At 57.7% G+C, this 19,938-nt stretch overlaps 1 protein-coding gene and 3 non-coding genes across 8 annotated transcripts; 1 reads left to right on the top strand and 3 right to left on the bottom strand.

Moving 5' to 3' along the window:
* Positions 1 to 287: 287 nt before the first annotated feature.
* Positions 288 to 359, bottom strand: Trnae-uuc. The gene has a single exon. It is a non-coding gene; the product is annotated as a tRNA-Glu (tRNA).
* A 6,173-nt stretch (positions 360 to 6,532) lies between these two features.
* LOC117643319 (PDZ and LIM domain protein 3) lies at positions 6,533 to 19,907 on the top strand. 5 transcript variants are annotated; one of them, XM_034382156.1, is made up of 11 exons: positions 6,533 to 6,675; positions 7,131 to 7,279; positions 7,542 to 7,788; positions 14,790 to 14,948; positions 15,348 to 15,398; positions 15,878 to 15,963; positions 16,444 to 16,494; positions 17,857 to 18,004; positions 18,375 to 18,407; positions 18,528 to 18,563; positions 18,714 to 19,907. In XM_034382156.1, exons 1-11 carry the CDS (start codon positions 6,547 to 6,549, stop codon positions 18,798 to 18,800), a joined length of 1,176 nt encoding a protein of 391 aa, XP_034238047.1. In that variant the 5' UTR covers positions 6,533 to 6,546; the 3' UTR covers positions 18,801 to 19,907. The 5 variants fall into 5 exon arrangements, with proteins under 5 accessions (XP_034238047.1, XP_034238049.1, XP_034238048.1 ...); XM_034382158.1 differs by lacking the exon at positions 16,444 to 16,494; XM_034382157.1 differs by lacking the exon at positions 15,348 to 15,398.
* Trnae-uuc lies at positions 8,148 to 8,219 on the bottom strand. Its single transcript has one exon. It is a non-coding gene; the product is annotated as a tRNA-Glu (tRNA).
* Trnaa-ugc lies at positions 8,787 to 8,858 on the bottom strand. The gene has a single exon. It is a non-coding gene; the product is annotated as a tRNA-Ala (tRNA).
* Positions 19,908 to 19,938: the final 31 nt, after the last annotated feature.

Consider the following 19,938-nt stretch of genomic DNA (forward strand, 5'->3'; position numbering starts at 1 on the left):
TGGAAGACCCCCAATGATTTTGCCCACAATTCTGAGCATTTTGGCAATAAGATGGGTCATACGTTCCATTCGTGAACGGAACAGTAACCTACGTGACAGGGAAGGGTTGAGGGGGAGGGGGGTTTAATTCTGGTCGTCGATCAATATTGTGCAGTCAACGAACTCCGCACATTCATAGCCACATGAATGGAAAACAAGAAAGTGTATGCGCGAGCATGAGAATGAAGTTACTCCCTTGGAATCACATACTGCAAAACGTAGCACAAGAGACACCCTCGGAAAAAATATTCCGATACCGGGAATCGAACCCGAGCCTCCTGGGTGAAAGCCAGAAATCCTAACCACTAGACCATATCGGATGATGATGGGAGCAGTGCTCGACGCGCAACACAGTCAAGAGGAGGGGAGACCGAGCCGCGTTGCCGCTCGTCGGCCTGTGCCGAGGACACCCGAGCCCGTCCGTGGAAGTCCCGAAGCGAGCCACGGCGGGACTTTCAAACGGCGCTCCTTGGCGGACCATGTGCCGAGCGCAACCGGATTCGGGTCTGAAATGTTTAAACTTTTAACTTGTGAAATGAATCGCGGAGTGGTTATCCTTAAAGACCAGATACGATAGAGATCGAAAAGGGATTTTTAAACGGAAATGTACAGGATCTCGCATTTATCAAGGACAGATAAAGTTCATGTTGAAGGATTCATTGCAAAGCAGCGATTTAAATCACTATTTTTTTCCGGAAATCATTCCTATCGCGTTTGCCATGAGCTTCTAGCGCCAGGTCGGAGAGCACCTGGACAGCGCGAGGCGTCCACCCGCGGAGCAGGTCAAGCTTGGCTTCTTCTTGACCTGCTCCGCGTCTAAATTTAGATCCGGGTTCAGTTTTATGACAGTTTGCGGCGGCGCCCAGCTGCCCCGGCGGCCGGCACGGCCTGCAGCCAGTGCTTTGGTGGCGCTCGGAGGGATAGACCGCCGCCCCCCACCGTCCCGTCACGCCGCTCCGATCCGTTTAGTTCTTCTAACGTTTGGATTAGTTTGGGCCGGTCAGCTGTTCCCACCGCCCCCTCCCCTCTCCTCCCGCGAGGCACAGTGCCGCTGCGCTGTGCCTTAGCTGCGCCGACCCGCCGCCGGCCGGACGATATCTGAGTCGTATTTTTGGACGGCGTCGTGTCGTGGCCGCCCTGGGCTGCCCTGGGCTGCCTTTAGGCTGCCCCTCCTCAGCTGTTACCCCCCCCCCTTCCCCCGTCCTTTGAGCTCGGGGTGTAATCGGGCCACGGCGGCACTGCAGGCTGAACAATGCTTTGTCTCTCTCGCACTCGTGGGGCGTTCCGCAGGGGGCGCGAGAGAAAGAGAGACAGGGCGACGAAGCACTGTTCAGTGACTGTAGTACGCACTGGCCGCACCTGCCTCGCTCGCGGTACCTCGCACTGAAAAAGACTGTTACAGTGTGCTGTACTGCTACTGAACGAGGAGCGATGGATGCGCGGTGGCGGCGTGAGGCAGCCCCGTGTGGGGCCCGGTGGGGCCCAGTCCCATCTGATAACCACCATCCTTGTCTGGCGCTGGCGTGGACAGGCATCAGTCAGGAGAGCGACACTTCCACGTCGTCTCGCCACCCAAACAAACTCCCTCCCCCCCCCCCTCCTCACCCCGGCGGGCGGTGCCCCCTTGGTTGGTGCCCCCCGCGGCCAGCGGACTGATTCCGAAGAGCTGACCTCTTCGTCGCCGCCGCGAAGCGCCCCGCTGGTGTGCGAGAGAGACGAATAACGAGACGCCTCTTCGGAAAGACTCGGCGGCGGCGGCCGGTCCGCCGCCCACGCGCTGCAGCCACTTAGTCTGGCACCTGTTATTGAAGCGGCTCTCTCGCTCCCTCTCTCGCACCCCGACCCGTGAGTGCGAGAGAGACGGACACAGTGGGAATCGCTCGCGACGAAGGGGTCGCTTTGGGGGTTCGAGATGCTCGCCGGGCTAACTAGAGAGCGGCCCTGCGTTACTCCACGGATCGTAAACAGAGACGGACAGCCGGCGCACAATATTGTTTGGTGGTCCGCAGTGGGGGTGGGGTGTCCCGTCGCTCTGTCTCTCTCGCGCGCTCGTGCGAGTGCGGGAGAGAGACCTCCCTTCGGGAAGTAGCCAGCGACCAGGTCACGTGATTTGGACGGTAGGAGAAAAGAAAGGGAAAGAGCCTGACGATGAACATCCGAAGACGAACGTTAGAACCGAGCGGTGGAATGGTGGACGTAATGGACTGCCGATCGTGTGCTACGTCTCGACTGGTCCATACGCGGCGCCTCGCTGACAGGCGTAGGCAGGGCTGGACGGCGACTGCACGAGCCTACACCGGCCGCACGTTCCGTAGAGTCGTCATCTCGGAGTCATCGGCGTTTTGACCGCCCACCCAATTCCCGGAACGACTATCCGTACCGCCACGCGACCATCGGTCGCCACGTGATCTATCGCGGCTGGGAACGAGAGGAGAAGAGAGAGAAGAGGAAACGAAGGGGAAATGAAGAGGAAAAGAAGAGGAAGTGAAGACAGCGGAAGAGAAGTGGTGGCCGTGCAATGGGTTGCATCGTGTGTCGTCTGTGACTGTCACCAAACGCCCCGCCCCGCCCCGCCGCGCGACAGAGCGAAAGAGGAGCCCTGAGACGTGCCATCGAGCCCTACACCGTGAACGTGCCGAATCGTCACCAAAGTGCACCGCGTGCCGCCCTTCCCGCGCTTCCCGCCGCGCCGCGTCCACTTCCTGGTCGCCACGGGATGCTGTCCGAGGGGCGTGGCCGCGGGGCGGGGCGGGGCGGGGCGGGGCGGAGCGGCGCTGCCAGGGTGTTTACACCGCGGGCCCCGCTCGCGGCTCCGCGCTCCGCGATCAGTGCGTGGCCGGCGCTACTTTTGGACGGTTCAGCGCGGTCGCGGTACGCGTGACGGGGTGACACGCGGCGTGACACGACGTGACGCGGCGTGACGCGGCGTGACGAACGTGACGCGGCGAGCGCTCCGCGAATCGGGAAGGCGGTGACCCCTGCCTCCGGTTAGCTCAGGTTGGTAGAGGTCAGAGCACCCTCCGGTTTAATCAGGACTTCTGTGTTTTCGACCTTTTTTTCGTATTGCAAACTTGTGGCTGTTCGTTCCGCAGTCGCGAGCCGCCTTCCTCGGCTTGGTTACCGAGCCTTGTTACCAGCAGTGAAACGGCTCGCTCTGCTTCGCATTGCTTCGCATCGCGCGGCTTGCTTTTTCTAAATATACACAATAAGCCGAACGCAACTGAAGCCGGCAGGGCACGCAGGGCACGCCGAGCCTCACCGCGCCGCCCCCGGGCCGCCCCCAGGCCGCCCCCGGGCCGCGGAACGGAACGCGACACTTGCATTGGACAATGGCGGCCTGTGGCTGACTGGCACACTGGCACTGACTGGCTGACCGCTGGGCGTGCCGCCGGGGGCAGGGGCGCGAGGCACGCCGCACCACAGGCGCCCCTCTGCCCTACTTCCGTTGTGCGAGTGTGAGTGCCACAGTTAGGTCACATTTAAAAAGGCTGATCTTCGAAGCCTACGCTGTCGTTTCTATGGTCACGCTCGCATGGAACTAGAGTATTGGCCTCAGAGCATGTCTCCCTCCTCAAAGTATTTCTCCTGCCCGTGTCGGTGTTCGAACCCGGGCCACGAGGCGACGGCTTGACGCAAGGCCGATCGGAAGGCGGCCAGCATCCCCGATCGACCTTGGGGTGTCGCATGGCGCCGCATAGCGCCCTGTCATCGTCACGGTGCCCCCCCCCCCCTTTCCCCCCAGCTCATGCCAGCTCGGTTTCGGAAGGCCCGACAGCACCGGTCGGCGCGCCGCGGCGACGCGAAGAAGACAGAGCGACAGGAGGGATGCATCGCGGTCGCGGGGCAGCGCGGCGTGCACATGGAGGCCTTTACCCTAGGCGGAAAGGAGGGGGGGGGGACACGCACTCAAAGCACAAGACACGCATTGCGTCAGACAGGACCGGCCTAGCCACAACACTGGGCGACGCAGTCGGCGGTGCTGTCGGCGGTGCTGTCGGCGGGGGTGGGGGGTGGGGTTGCCGCGACTGTGCCGTTTCGTTTCGGCCCATGGAATGGAGCAAAGACAGGGGCTATCATCTTCCAGAAATTCGTGTGCAAAGGTTAGAGACGCAGGTTCGCATTTGGAGGTTAGGTTAGGTTCAAATATTAGCATCTCATTTTTTTCGCCTGGCTGCCTTTAGGCATGTCAAATGATCTGCTCCCAAGTGCAGGCCAGAGCCGCCAGAGCAGGCCAGGCAGGCCCCGCTCGTCTCGTCATTTTAGAATGCTCTTGGCCGCCACCGCTGCTGCGCGCTGCGCCTTCACGCCACTGCAAGCTAAGCCCGCCTTCTTGGCCCGGACGGCACCATTGTGCAAGGGCCTGCCTGCCCCCTGCACCACGCACGGTTTAGTTGTCGGGCAGGAAGGCTATTTATCACGGTACAAAGCCCGGCCAGGTCTGCTGTACTGCCGAGAACATCGCCAGGAAAATTGTATGGGCTGCACTGTTAAGTTTGGAGCTTAGGTTAAGTTACGTAGGGTTAGGTTAGATCAGGTTAGGCTGGGTAAGGTTAGGTTACGTTTGTTAGGTTAGGTTATGTCTGGTTTTTAGCAGATGATACCTTCACACTTGAAACATACTTAAAACTACTATACACATGAAGGTGTCAGCGTGCTTTTACTCTCGAGTCCAGAAACGAAGCGCGTATCCTAAACAATATAATAGGGGCTGGCTGCCGGGGCGGGCTGGTGCGTGTGTCTGGCAATGAGGCGCATCCTGCGCGGAATTCGACAATCCCTCCTCGGTACAGCGCCATCGGCACCGGGCGTAAACAATGGCACCCCCTCCTCGCTCGCGACGGCCTGCGCGCAACATTGACAATCCCTCCCCGCCTGCCACGGCGCGGAATATCGCGCAACAATACCTCCCGATTCGGCCCGGCCCGGGGCACTCATCGGGCCAGCTCGGGCTCGGCGGCGGGCGGTGCAGGCCACAGCTCGGCACGGCTAGTACCAACACCGGCCACCTCGCTCCGGTCTATATATTTTGTTTCATACACAATTTTAATTACTAGCTTTGGAATGAGCCCGCATACTACCCCGTATAAGGAAACCAAACGAGTATTAACCGAGAAATTTGAAAGGGAAAAGAAAAAATTTGAACTCTACACCCCCTCCCCAGTCTTAATGGGGAGGCCTCCTGCTTTACTTCGGTGTTCGGGATGGGAACCGGTGCTATCAGGTACCTGGGGTTAATCCCGTCAGCGACTCTAAGCGTTCGCCGGGGGACCCAGTAGGACCCCAAAGCTCAGGCAGCTGGGTGAGAGCACCCAGTACGAAGCTCTTTGAGGGGCGGGACGTAGAGTGAGACGACAGAGAGACAGAGAGAGACTCAGACAGAGAAGAGGTTTGGTGGGAGCTTTTTGTTTTCGTAGGGTTGGTTGTGTACCCCATGGTACCCCCACTGTCCGGCGCTCCCGTACCGAACATACAGCGTTTTAGGCCAGCTTCAAAGGACTTATCATCGCCTCCCCGACGAGTCAAGGAGGCACCACCCGCAACCACACACCGGATGGTCTGGATTGATGGATCAAATACTCCATCGCTCCAGTGCCGAGGCCAACCCGCCGAAGCGGATTGCTTTTTAGACACCCACAGCGGAGTGGCCAGGTGAATGTGACTCTGACCACTACGCTATCACGCTTGTACGTCTAGCAGCGTGTTGGACGACGGGTTTGAGTTGCACTGGGAGGAAGGCGGTCGAAAAATGTAATGAAATGATGGGATTCGATCCCCGGACCCCGCCATCGGGATCACACGACTTTACGCTCTCGGCCACCACGGCCCATGATGAGGGGATCGGCGTGAGGTGGGTTCTTGAAGCAACAGGACTCGACCGACCCGGTCAAAATTTCGCAAGAAGTTGGGGGAGTCGAACCGCCGACCCTAGCACTGAGAACCGACGCCTCTACTCCCTGGACCATCACGTCCCATGCTCGGAGTGGGCTCACGTTTACGGGTTTGAACCGCACTGGGTGATGCAGTAAAATTAAATGGAAATATTTGTTAGGAGTCGAACCTCCGGCATGTGGGCCTGTTGCACACGGCTCCGCTCTCATGGCCTCGAACCACCACCCTTAGGATAGCAAGTCGAAAAAACTCTTGTGACGCTGGTATTCGAACGCCGGCCTGCGGTAACTCGATCCCACGTCTCTAACCTCTCGGCTATCACAGCAGTTGTGAAACGTGATGGATCATCTGCTTTCATTAACGTTCGTTGAATGAGATTTTTGTTCGCCGTATACGGTTTTTGGTTTGCCGTATACGGTTTTTTGTTTGCCGTATACGGTTTTATGTCCTCTGGCGAAGTCACCGCCTTGCGGCCAGGCAGCCCGTTGCGGTGGCGCGCGTCGCGGGCCTGCCTATCCGCTGGATCACAGGGGCCTCCACGCGCGACGTCCTTCCGAGGACCCTCTAGGGCACTGTAGGACTCGACGCTTGCTCGCTGTTCCAGGCCCGGCCGGCAGCATGGGGCCCATGGCGGGCTCCCAGCCCCACGTCAAGGCCGTGCGGCTGCACCGCGACGGGCCGAACCAGCCGTGGGGCATCCGCCTGGTGGGCGGCGTGGACCTCAACGCGCCCCTCGTCATCACGCGGGTAAGCATCCGTCTCGCTCGCACTCGCGGGGTGGCCCGGGCTGGCCCAGGCCAGAGCGAGAGAGACGAAGACGCTGTGTGCGGAACCGCTCTGCAGCAGGATAGAGCCTCGGCCCTCGGTTTGAGCATGGTGTTGGTTGGAGTGAGTCATGCGGCCATTGCCACATACCATCGCCCGGTCTGTCTCTCTCGCACCCACGGGGCGGCCCGCGGCGGTGCGAGAGAGACAGATTCAGGCCGAATCAGTCTGCAGCGCCGCGCAGAGGAGCAACCCTCTATTTTTACCGGGAAGGAAATGTCACGACCACTCCCACAGTGGCGTGCACGCTAGCCACGCTGGCCGTCGGAACCTTGGCCGAGTGCGGCAAGTTCACGTTTGGCGGCTTTGGCAACAACAGTCCCTGCGAGTCAAATGGGGCGAGTGCGTCCAGTAACGCGGCGTTTGATTGGTCGCAGTGCATGGTGGGCAGCCCCGCCGAGGGCGTGCTGCACCGCGGTGACGTCATCCGGAAGGTGAACGAGTACGACTCCAGGGACCTGCGGCACAAGGACGCGCAGCAGCTGTTCAGGAGCGCGGGCAACACCATCGACCTCGTCGTGCTGAGGTGAGCAATGAGTGGACGGCTGGCGGCAGTAAAATAAATGTAGAGTGGATTCCGATAGAGTTGTTCTCGTCGCTCTGTCTCTTTCGCGCTCGTGGGGTGTTGCTTAGGAGTGCGAGAGAGGCACAGCGACGAGAAACGACTCGGAATCAGTCTGCAGGGCGGCTGGCTTTTTGACGTCTGCTTGGGCGGAGGCGGAAACGAAACAGGCAGCTGCCGTACTGACCGTGCTGACCGAACTGATGGCGATACTCCCTGCCCACAGGGATCCGCTGGCGGTGCCCCCACCCAGCACCGCGGCCAGCTCCCGCGCCAGCAGCGTCGCTCCGACCACGCCGACGCCCTCCTTCGCCGCGCTCAACGCCCACTCCCCCGTCAAGGGGGGTGTCGCTACCCCCTTCGCCGCCGCCATGTCCCTCCGGAGTCCGCACCCCGACGACTACCCCGCCACGCACGTGTTCGACGGCGTGCACCACCGCACCGACGAGGACATCCTGCCCATCCACAACCAGGTGAGCAGTGCGGTGCCGTCGGCGCGCCGTCGCTACCCCGCGCCCGAGGGAACACTCGACCTTCGAACGCAGCGATACTCCGAGCGCCAGCGCCGCGGGTACCCGAATATACTCCGCGCGTCTGTTGGGGTTGTTGCGCCGCCGGGTGGCAGATGGCGCCGTGAGTCGTGAGGCACTCGGGGGCGTCGTCGGGGACCTTGGAGGCGCGCCGCGCGCGGCCACGCCGAGAGCGGCCTCCCAGGAAGCTGAGGCACATTTCCTGCTAATTAAATTTGCTTCGATGTGTGGAAATTGGCCTCCTGCAAAATCCATAAATTTGCGCTGATCAGTTAAATTCGGAATGCCAGAAAAAAAAATAATTCCGATACCGGGAATCGAACCCGAGCCTCCTGGGTGAAAGCCAGAAATCCTAACCACTAGACCATATCGGATGTCTGCATCGCTGCCAGCGGCAACATGGTCAGATAGCATAGCTCTGTGACGTCAACGATGCCAACGAAGAGAGTGGTCCCTCTGTGTCCTTTGTCCGAAGGTGCCGACGAGACTCACACCTGCCCCCCCCCCCTCTTCCCTTTCTTTTCTCTACCTGGCGCTCGCCCTCGAGACCTGCATCCACAATTGTTTTCGACACAGTTTGGTTCACCTATATTCATGCAAAACGATGAAAGTTCGCCGAAACTAGGTTGAAAAATTAACCGAAGTGCCGATAAAGATTATGGAATGCGTCAGTGTAATCTATGTCATGGGTCATAATGCTGACCCTAGCAGCGCTTAGTCAAGGCCAGTGCGATTGAACATAAATGCCACAACTTTACTTATTTCCTTTAAAATGAATTCTTTTTGGAAATTCGACTCATATTTCAAGTAAGAAAGTGTGGAGCGTTGCACGAAATAATTAGACGTGGTGACGGTTTGGGTTGAACTATGGTGTGCCCGGGCCATGGGCTTGCTGGCAATGTTCCCGAATCGTCTCCGCCACGTGGACACGTGCAAAAGTGTGGAGATGCCGGGGATCGAACCCGGGGCCTTTCACATGCAAAGCGAACGCTCTACCACTGAGCTACATCCCCGTGGTTATCACTACCGGAAGCATGCCCATCGTGCTATCTCAGCAAGGTCGCCCGTCGCCCGCAGCGCTCCTCGCGGCAAAGCGCCAAAGCTATCGGGGTTTCGAACTTGCGCGCGCTTTCCTGAGAGTCGAACGAAGCGGTGAGAGGCACCAATCCGTTCAAAGTTAATGTAGCAAAGAAAAATTAAAAGCCCTATTTTTCTTTGCTCGCTCTTCGTAATGGACGAATGACAGGTGCGAAGGGCGCGAGAACATCGCCAAGACCAATCTGTTTCTCTCTCAGCTGGGGGCGCGTCCAAAAACCAGGTGACCTGCGTCGCGCGACCCATGACCCACTCTCCCAGGACTCGCTGAACACTGACGTGACCTTTCACCCCCGAGAGGCTCTTCAGGTCACGGTATTTACGGACGGACCCTGGCATGGCACCTACGAATTATTTCTGGCTTGGCACATATTTTGTTTCTCGGCCCCGGCTGGCTAGTGTGTGTGTAGTTGCGGCCTACATGAAGCGCCATATGGACGCGAGCCGGCGCGAGCCCCGCGAACACATGGTGGCCCCTCTGGCGAGGCTAGGCCCGGCCGCCATGGAGAACGCGCGAATTTTTCCCGCCAAATAACACAGGTTAGGTTAGTTTCGGCGCGCTCCGCCGCGCGGCGCACTGTTGGTAGTTCTCCAGGGCCTAACTGGCGTGGCGCTTTGCCGGCCACGGCCAGCCACGGCCCTACAGCGTGCCGGTGGCCTGGCGGTGCTTGCTTGGGCCGCCGGCCAAGTGGTTTCGCGAAATTACGGCATTCCCGCGACGAGGCGGCCGCGGCGGCCACACGGCCCGGCAGGCCGTTACACCGAAGTCACGCATCTCTCGCTCGTGAAAGACGTGGAATCCGGGTGACTAGGAACGCGGGGGGCCTTGCTTCGTGCGTTCGTAATCGCAGCATTGGCCCGGGAGAAAGCAAAAGATGTAAGAATCCAAAAAGCTCCTTCTGTCGGCTTTTCTTTCAAAGCCCGGTTCTCCTGATTGTATTACGGCGAGGAGGTCAGGGGACTCCGTAGACTCCGTCCCCGCAGCAGGGGTCCACGTCGTTGACGGGTTTGACGCGGGGATGCCCGCCGTCGCCGCGCTGTCCGCCCCCATGCTGGCCCTCTTGTTGGCCCCCGTGCTGGCGGGGGTGTGCTGCTGGGGTGCAAAGTCGTGGCGGTGGTGGGGTTGCGCGAGGTGCCGCCAGAGGGGCGCCGGTATTTTTAGTTTTGTGTCGGAACCGTGCGACGGTTAGTCCGTTAGTCCCTCGAGCCGTGCAGAACGAAGCGGAGAACTAGTCATGGCGGTGGCGCATCGGCCCCCTACCTTCGACAAGCTCATGGAATCGTCCGCCGCATGGGTGGGTTGTGTTGTGTGTCGTGCGCGTGTTCCGCGGCGTCGTGTGCTGGAGTCTGGGATCGTGTGCTGGAGCCCCGGAACGGATTCCCGCGCCAAGCCGGGAGTCGCCAGGAAGTATCAGGGCCCGAGTGGGAGCTTCAAGTGTGCATCTCATGAAAGACTTGATCAAAGATGAGCGAAACGTTGAAAGAGTTCGTAAATCAATCATGTGTGGAACGCTTGAACCTCTCACCGCTCAAGCTGGTGCACTTCTTGGCGGAGTGCGGGGCCTGGTGCGTGCTGGCCCCAGCAGCGCGCCTCAGCGACTGTGGACGACGCCGTCGCCAAAACAACGCCGCGCCCCGAGAGGGCCGAGAGGGGCAGCATTGTGCTCGATGGGGGTCACCTTAATCCCCCCGCGACAGAAAAAAGAAAGCAATGAAAACGGCGAGGGAGACGGCGACGATCTCGGCGACGATGCGTGCGCGGGGCGCGGGGAGGCGTGGGGACCGCGAGGGGCGGCCCTGGGCAACCCGCCGAGACACTCACTCACAGCCTTGTACAACAGGGCTGCTTGTTCGGTTCGGCCTCGGGTCATTTTCTAGGTTATGTTAGGTTAGGATTTCCGCTGCTGTTTTAACGGAATTTTGTTGTGGGGCACTGTGCTTGCTTGACTGAGTGTTGCCACTGCAGTGTGCGTGTCTCTTCGCTTGCAACGTGTCCATTCCCGGAGTCCGTCCAGAGTTAGGTTAGGTCGTCCTTGACACCGTGTTTGTAGAGCGGGCCGGCGCCGCGAGAGGCTCGTTGAGAGGTCGGTCAGGGTTAGCCACAAAATACAAGCTGCAAGTGACTCGTTCCAAAAAGCGTGCAGTGGCAGGCCGCCAGCTTGCTGCGCCCTTTGTTTGTTGCACCTGCGGTGCCTCATTCACAGCTGTGCTTCGTAGGAGGAGCCGGGAGCGAGAATTTGGTAACCTAGCTCGTGTTATTACTAGGAATCCGCGGGAAATAGCGTTCGCTTTCAGAGCCCTGCGTGAGGCTAGTTCTTTCTCGGTGGGTGTGCGTGCGGTTTGTGACTACAAACATCCGCGGACACTGAAACGGGGCGACCTGCCGCGGCTAAGCCGAAGCAAGCTGAAGGAGGTCAGCAGACGCTCGTCTGGCGGCGCGGTGCCGCGCGGCGCTGCGCGGCGTGGCTGACGGCCAGGACGGCCGCCTGCGCGAATCCGTCAAAGTGTGCATGAGCGGACGGCGGAGGGGGCGGGGGCGCCCGTCATGTGCGCAACACGTTCAAAACAAAACCCTCCAAGAGTACCCCCGGTGTACATCGTCCATAATAAACATTCTGGCCCGTTTGCGCCGGCAGTGAGCCACGGTGCGCTGTCTGCAACATTGAACGCGCAGAAAACAAAAAGAAAAACAGCATCAGCACGCGAGTCCTGCGCTGGGGGTGCTGCCCTGGCCTGTCGGCCTGTCGGCCAGCGGATGTGGTCGCCATTCCGCTTTTGCTTCTTTTTCGCTGTCCAATGACGGCCCGAGCGAAGGAAATATGATAGACATGTCGGTGGCCCCGGGGTCAGCAACCTCCTCGGGGAGTACGGTCCGAGCCCGTTGTTGCGTTGCTCGTCTTCTCCCACAGCCCTTGGTGGCCGAGGCCGCAGAAGCGAGTTCAATCACCGGCAAGCTGTTTCCCACGTCCACAAGCTGGAGATGAAATTCTGGTGTGTAAAATTTAGAGTATATTGACGTCTGCTCGGACTTGGGTCCTTGGATGCGCTTCCAGTGTGGTGGCGAGCCAGCCCCGCGCGGCGCGCCGTCCCTGTCGCGTGGTAAACAGCTCGCTCGGTTAAACAACAACAGATGTCACTGCGTGGCGGCGTGGCGGCGCCATGAGAATGGCCCTCGACAGAATTCGCACTTTTGCTCGGGCTATTTCTGCGGACGCCCCCTGGTCGGGGCGCGGGGTGCGGCGGGGCGGGGCGGGGCGCGCGGTGGTGGGGTTGCGCGTCCGGTGGTCGGATGGCCAGGGCATGGCCAGGGCCAGTCCACGACGAGCACTCGAACACGTCCTGCGGACACCGCCAGACACCGCCAGTACCTCCGGGACCACTTTCGCCGCCAGTCGCCCCGCAGGAGACCAAGGAGGCCCAGCCGGCCCTCTGCGCTCTCTCCAGGAGCGTCCTCGCGTCTAGTGCAACCTGTGCGGCAGCCAGTGTCGACACCAGCGCAGCCATGAGGGAGGAGGCCGTCTGCAACATGGTACGCCGTGGCCGTGCCGCCGTGCATTGCAGGTGGAAAGCGAGAGTGGTGTGGTGGGGGAGGGAGGGGCACAGCCCGGTGGCCGCTCGTCACCCCGATGACAGGTGTGGTGCATGTGGAGCGCGGGGCGCGGAGCGACGCCAAGGTGCCAGCTGCTCGCCGGGCTCGCTTGGCTCTTGGCTGGCAGGTCCGCACCGCGACCAGAGACTTGGATTTATCTCCGCATCGGCTGCATCTTTCCGTTCCACGCGAGCCTCCACGGTGGAAGGTGGCGGTATGTTCACGTCCGGCTCTGGCGGTCTCAAGTTTCGCGTGTTGTTGAGCCATGTTTTGTTTCATTCATCTAAGTTTAGACGTGGGGAATTATTCTGCCGGTGGTGTGCGCGGGGGCAGCGGGAGCTGCCAAGCACCGGGGCCCTTGTAGGCCTCGTGTGTGCCAAGTCTTACCGAACGTTACAGGCACAGGCACGGGCCGGCGGGTGGAGAGGAATTTCCGTAGAAAAGGGGCGATACAGTCCCTGTGACGGCCTGACACTCTTTGTGCGGCTGTCACCATCCCTCGCTGCCCCTCCCCTCCCTCCCTCTCTCTCTCTCTCTCTCTCTGGCTGCCCGGGCGATGACGACGAGTCTCGGGGGGCAGCGCTAGAACGCCAAGCTCGAGAAGACGCTCTTGCGCAATGGCGGCAGCGTTTTGCCAAACTCGATTATGGTGGCCGTGTGCTAATGTGTTTCATCTTGAGGCTGGCTTGAGGCGGGGCAGGCCAGGGCAGGCCAGGCCTGCTCGGTGTCTCGACACGAGAGTCTCGACCCTTCACTTTACGGCTGGCTGGTGGCGCTCTGGGCGGCCGAGGGGGGTGTCATGTCGAGGGTGATGGGCTATCAACCGGGGAACACTAAACCTCTTTTTTGTAACGCTCTGTAATTCTCACTGTTCTAAAGTTTCGAACACCTCCCCCCCCCCCGACTCTTTACTCGCTCGGGTGACTCCAACGCGGCGCGGCTAGGCGATTGGCACTGCTGGCAAGCCGCCCCGCCTCCTCTTTATTGAGTTGAAACGTTGAAAACGCGCAGAGTGAGGAATCCCTCGCGGAACTGAGTATGTAGCCGGGCCGGTGGAGGCTGTATTGGCAGGGACATCAACACGCCCCGCCCGCCCCGCCCCGCCCCGCCCCGCCCCGCGAGCCCCGCCCCAGGCCACCGCGCCCTTGCGTCACAGCAAGGCTGCCCTGGGCTGCCCGGCTAAACTTAGCCCCGGTGTAAATACTTGGGTCGGGTCGGGTCGGAGGGTCGCCGGCGGCGCGTGAGGCTGCGGGGGCGGGGCGGGGCGGGGCGGGGCGGGGCGCCGTGCAGCGTGGAGTGCATGAATGCCTGAGGCGTGCGGCGTTCGAGTCCCGGGGCGCGGTGGCGCGGCGGCGCGTGGCGGAGGCCAAGGTGAGCCCCTTCAGGGGCGCGGTCCGTGGCGGGGCCGTGGCGGGGCCGCGCAGTGGGCGGAGGCATGGGCCGCCCCCTTGTTCGACAGGCCGTTTCCAAATGCGCCTTCCCCGCCGGCCGCAGCGCCGCGGTGTGATTTGGCGCGCTGTGAGTGCGAGATGAAAAATCGCGCGGTGCGAGTGGCTGGCGGCGTTCGGCTCAAAGCGGACCGCGGGCTGTGCGTAAATCAATCGGCGTGGGCTCGTTCCGAACAGTCGCCCTGTCCGGCTCGCAACCTCGACGAACCGCCCCGCGAGTGCGAGAGAGACAGCAGTTCGGAAGCAGCCCGCAGTGCGCGCCGGTGTTTGGTTCGCAGTAAACCCGCGGCGTTGCCAACGCGCCGCCCCTGGATTAGTAATGCATTCAGCGGCCGCCCCGCCTTGCCCCGCCGCGCTCCACATTCTGGGGTCCATCGCGGACGCGGCGCGATGTGGGTGAGGGCCGCCGCCAGCCACGCACCGCCACGCCGCCAAGGACGCCCTGCCGGCGGTGGTGTTCGACCACGCCACGGCCCAAGGCCAACGCCCAGACCGGCAGCTCATTAGTTAAGGCAGTAGGCCGATCCTCGCACCCCCGCGCGGCGCCCCATGAGTGCGAGAGAGACAGAGCAGCCTGCAGGCCGGTGCAGCGGGCTGTTCCGCGGTGGCGGCGCCAAGGGAGTGATGCCAGTCAACACGTATGTCGCGGCGCCGCGGTGCATAGAGGACGCCTTCTCGCCACGCCCCAAGACTAATGGTGTGCCCGCCTCCCACGCGGCTCGTTTCAAAACACGGCACCCCGTCAGCCTGACGCCCTGACGTTCAAAGTGCGCGAGGAATTCGGAACAACTGAACTGCTTTCTTTTTGACAGCCCTACCGCACGACGCCCCTGGTGCTGCCCGGGGCCAAGGTCAAGAAGGAGGACAACGTGACGGAGTGCTACTTGCGGCACCACCCCAACCCCATGATGCGCGCACCCCCCGGCCACGGCGGCGACTGGCTGCCCGCCGACGTCGTCATGAAGCAGAAGGTAAAGACGTGTACATTGTTATATTAGTTGTGTTTTTTCAATTCATCCAAAAGCGCTGCAATTTTATTCGCTGTAAATAAGTAGAAGGAAGCGCATTTCGTGTTTTGGCCTCTTTTTTTTACATTTTTTATGAATAATTTGCCATGGTAGACTCGCTCCTGTAAATATTTTTCTCACTGTAGTGGGATATGTAGTCTGTAGTGGACAGTGTAGAAACTAGCTGATGATTGGTTCTGTGTTGTGTGAAGGGGAAACCACTATGGTCCGTGACAAATCTAGAAGGTTATGGGGAAACAGGAAAGTTTAAAAACTAATTATTGAGGCCGAGGCCAGTGGTTCCCCCTTGCGTGTTGGTGTGGGGTGTCTTGACTAGTCCTGACCTGACCCGGCCGTGCACAGGTGGCGGACACTGTCTTGCAGCGTGTGGTGCCCTCCGACCCCCACAGACACGTAAGTACACTGTGAGGGTCTCGCTGCCTCGCCGTCTCTCCGTCTCGCTTTCACTGCAGGAAGAACGCTGGAGTGGCCCTTTTCTCTCTCCCTCTTTTCTTTCCAGCTTTTTCACATCACATTTATTTTTCGAGACAACTTTCGAGCACTGCCCTGACCGCTTTCACCCCTTTTTCCTTTCAGTGAGCCCTTCAAGTCCATAACACCGAGCGACGCTTCTTGGCTTAGTTTTTATTAACCATGTGATTCGTCATTTTGTGAATTGTTTCTTTTTGTAAACCGCACCACTGGCAAACTGATTGGGTACAGCGGTCTAGAAATTTCTTTTTCTTTCCTAAGAAACCTCAAGCTAACTTTCTTGCTTCAAAGACCAAGGGAATCTTTCAAATATTTTACACGTGAAACGTGCCTGTGTGGCTCTAGAAGTTTTTTTTCTTTTGTAAAATGTGACAGTATCTAACAGTGCTTTTCTCCTGCAGGTCGTGAACCGGCCCTTCAACACCCCCATCGGCCTGTACTCCGAACAAAACATCGTCGACACCATCCACAAGACGCTGGGCACTCCGTAAGTATACTTGCTGGGGAAAGGAGGCTAGAAACGTTATTCTTCTAGTTTTTCTTGATTAACAGAGTTTCTTAGTTTTTGGAACACTAACGGCGTGTGGCGCCTTCAGTGGCCGTCCTTCTAGATGGCGGCGTTGTTTCTCTCGTTTGGAAAACAAAAGAATTGATTCTTTTCAATCGAAAATTAAACAAATCAAAAGCAGGCGGCGAGGCTTTTTTTTGAGCAAATAGACTGAATCAGAATCCTTTCTTTCTCTCTTGCATCACTATCTAACCGGACAATCTCCTGTAATCGCTACCACGAGTGTGTCTCCCTGCACAAATCGATGATCTCAGCGACGACGTCAAAGTCGTCCTCTCTCTCCCAAATGCCCGCTCCGCCGCGGGCCCGTCTTGTATCATACACCTTGACACCGTTTTCGCTTTCTCCCTTTGTGACCTGTTCTAATGGCGTTGTTGGGTTTTCGTTTGGTTTGGCTAGGAACAATGCGAGTCTAGGAAGCTCCAGCATTCGACAGGCGCCTAAAGTCGGGCAAGTACTCTAAAGATGGGACCACTGCATGGCCCGCACCCCGCCCCGCCCCGCCTCGCCCCGCCCCGGCTGCCCGGGACGCTACGATTCCGTTTAGCTATCCTTTGTCACTGGCGTCGAGGTTTCCAGTGGTGTGGGTGAGCCAGTGCCGATCAAAAAGCGGCCAGTTTTTAAATATTTTTTGTCTCGGTCAGTACCGTTTTTGAAACGTTGGAGAACAGTTAAAGTTGCCTCTGTCTTTTCCAGTGTAATGAGTTTTCGGGCTGGCTCTACCACACTGCCCACCAATGCGACGATGATGCTGGTGCGGCATTGCCCGGGGATCGTGGTTTTCAGTTGTGAAAACCGACAAAGAGTAGAGGAGTGCTGTTTCTTGGAGTTGGCGGAGAGCGCCTGGAGGGTAGGCACGCCGCGCGCTGCCGTGCCGTGCGGGCTGGCCCAGCCCGTCTCGTCGGGCGCTCCGCTCCGCTATGCTCCGTTTGCCACTCCGCACTCCGTTGGGCCTTGGGGGCGGGGCGCGGCCCGCGTGGCTTCTAGCACACTGCCTTGCTGCTTACGGCTGCTTCTGCCTCGTGCCTCTTAGTCTGCGAATGGCCGAGACTTTGTTTTTATTTGTATTTGAAGGGAATTCCGCTTTTGGAAGGGAGAATCAACTGGCATCAGGGGTGTGTTCAAAGCTGAAAAAGATATTCTTCTTCGGCTCTTGTAAATCAATCGCTGATCAGCAAGACACTGTAAACGTTGAGACCTCAATGAACCCTTGAACGATGAGGGGTCTCTCCTTTCGGTTCACAGATTTTCAGTTGATTCTCCCTTGAGCTGTGCTCCCCGACAATAATTTGGTGTCTCGTGTTGTTCGTGAAACGTTCAGCTCTAATCTTGGTTCCTGTTTTTCTTTCTCTCCCTCCCTCCACTCGAAACAACACCGTTCCCGATCGGACGCCTTTCTCTCTCGTTCGCGCTCCGATGGAAGTGTCGTCTACCCGCCACCCATCATGAAATTCTAATCGGATTGCTCACTCGTCCCTCGGCCACGATTTCTGTTTGTCTCTCTGGCGTGCATTTCCCCCCGCCCCCGCTTCCCCCTAACAAACGCGACGCTTACTTCGTGACTCTACGTCAATTGCCTTGTTTACGAACGGAATGTTTTCGCTACTTATTAATGTTAATTTATCTGTACTTCCCCCTATCGTCCCTTAAACCCTTTTGAATCGTGTATCTTTAATTTTTTTTCGCGTGGATTTTACTTTGATGTACTGGATGTACTTTACCGCCATCCGATTTGGTCTGGTCTTTTGGCGCTCTACAACGGCTCCGCGCGCGTGCACTCTCACACTCACACACTTACACTCACACATACAGCCTGAAGCCCACCGTCGTCTACGACCCTGCCAAGTCCGAGACCTACAAGTTCCTCCAGGAGCAGGAGCTGGGCGACCACGTGCAGGAAGTGACCGTGCCCCCACAGCCCAAGGTCTTCGCCCCCAGCAAGGTGCCCGTGGCCATGAGGGTGAGTAGAGCACCTGTCCCGTGTTACGCTGGACCTGCCGTCGGGTTGGGACACGATGTACATGGCGTACCTAACAATAAGGCCTAGTGCATGAAGGAGGATAGTGATAGTACACGGCTGACTATTAGGCCCAACTTCAGGCGTGTCCTCCAGAGTGCGTCCTTAAGACAGAATGTTGTTTTCGTGTCGCAAAAAATTCCCTTTATGTCTAGAAAAAAAAAAGAAAACCACCCCCAGTTTGATATCTGGCGGTCTATAGAGCCCGCTATACGGGGTTGTGTTTGTGTCTTAGATCAGTAGACGTGTTAACATCGTTATGTAGGCGTAGAGAATGCTTGCTGAAATGTTTCCTGGTTTGTTGCATTTGCAGAAAATCCCTGCACCGACTCAGAGGGTTCACCAGGTAAGCTGCCTGCTTTTGTAAAAACGCTGAGAATTGGACGTTCCAGCAAGGTCACGCGTCTGTTTAAAAAAAAAAAAGCACCTCTAACTGATTGATTGTTTTCCCTCTCCCCTCTTATAGAAAACCATTAGCACAGCACCTAATCCGTATTACCAAGTAAGTTTTTGTTTTAAAAAGTTTCTGCTTGTTTGAGGAATTTAAGACTACTGAAACTAGGTTCGGAAGAAGCAGTTTGTTGGCGGGAGATGTAAAATGAAGGCGTGTGTGACAGCAATCATGGTAACACACATCCTCGCATGGTTGCAGGTAAATACCATGGGGGTGCCAGCCGAGCGTATCCAGCAGAGCGGCTCCTTCAACAGACTCATGCACATGGTCATGAACGACATGTAGTGTGTGCCGCCCACCACCAGCCCTCCGCGCTCCGAGCCCCCCACCCCGACCCTCGACGGCTCACCCACCGACCATCGCACAGAAGCCCCTCCGGACCTCCGGACTGCCCCCCGGAAACTGACTCTGATACCACCTAACGTTGTAGCAAACTCGTAGTAGCTGCTGTGATTGTCCTGCTTGTTTGAAAGGGTGCCAAGGCTCAAGGTTAATTTTTTATTTTCTTATTGGAGCAGTATCTGACCCCGGTTGAGACTTGCCGTCATAGGATGGATTGCCTAGCACGATGCCAAGTTGAAAGAAAGGCCTGGACTGTGGCCTGTCAGTGTGTGAGCCGTGGAATGATTGCACTCCATGGGCTGTTCGTTCTTGTGATCGACTGAGAGCGCCAAAGACGTTAAAGTATTCTGTGAAGTACATGCATTTTACTGCCGATAAGTCAGGGTTAAATGTTGTGCAACCACCAAAGAAGAGGAGAAAATCTTTGGCTTTATAATATTTGATTCGCATCCCAGACTGTACATAGTTCTAGAAGTCTTCCAAATCGCTTTATGAAAGTAATTTGAATGACATCAAAGCATGCTTATTCTCATGTATTCACTTATAATAATTATTGCATCTAAGTTAGTTCAGTTTATTCAATGACGCTTACTTAAAACTAATTGTGAAGTCACACAACTTCATCACACCTGAGAAGCGGTTTGAATCTGTGCAGATCCTAGCAAATAAACCTGATGTTTGTAGTATACTCAACAAACTTTCATGCAATGCAGGCAGGCCTCAATTGACAAAGTATATATTTTCTGTTATTTATTTTGTATGTGTTGAGATCCCAATTTATTTCTAGTTTACTAAGTAAGATAAATTAAATGAGTGTACATTCTAGTCAAAAGTGTATGCGACTGTTGTCACCTCTGCTTGGGAAGTTATCTATTTATCTCCCAAAGCAGAAGATTCATCGCAGTCTTGGGTCCTTGTTCAGAAGCAAGCATGCTAATCAATTTCTTCGTTCAAGCAAATGGAGATTTACAGCATGCCTGTTTGTGAACTGAAAGTGTTTCAATAATTTGTTACAAAAGTGGCTTACAAAATAAATATAATGTGGTCTTCTTCTCTGGTCTCACTCTACCCTTCACAACCA

The sequence above is a fragment of the Thrips palmi genome, unplaced genomic scaffold, assembly GCF_012932325.1.
Source record: "Thrips palmi isolate BJ-2018 unplaced genomic scaffold, TpBJ-2018v1 HiC_scaffold_17, whole genome shotgun sequence".
NCBI classification, from domain to species: Eukaryota; Metazoa; Arthropoda; class Insecta; order Thysanoptera; family Thripidae; genus Thrips; species Thrips palmi.

What these genes read in the sequence shown, in the direction of transcription:
- LOC117643319 (XM_034382156.1), top strand. Translation starts at nt 6,547, where the DNA reads ATGGGGCCCATGGCGGGCTCCCAGCCCCACGTCAAGGCCGTGCGGCTG. An exon ending in TCCTGCCCATCCACAACCAG is followed by an intron (nt 7,789 to 14,789) that starts GTGAGCAGTGCG and finishes TCTTTTTGACAG; the next exon opens with CCCTACCGCACGACGCCCCT. An exon ending in CACAAGACGCTGGGCACTCC is followed by an intron (nt 15,964 to 16,443) that starts GTAAGTATACTT and finishes TGGTTTGGCTAG; the next exon opens with GAACAATGCGAGTCTAGGAA.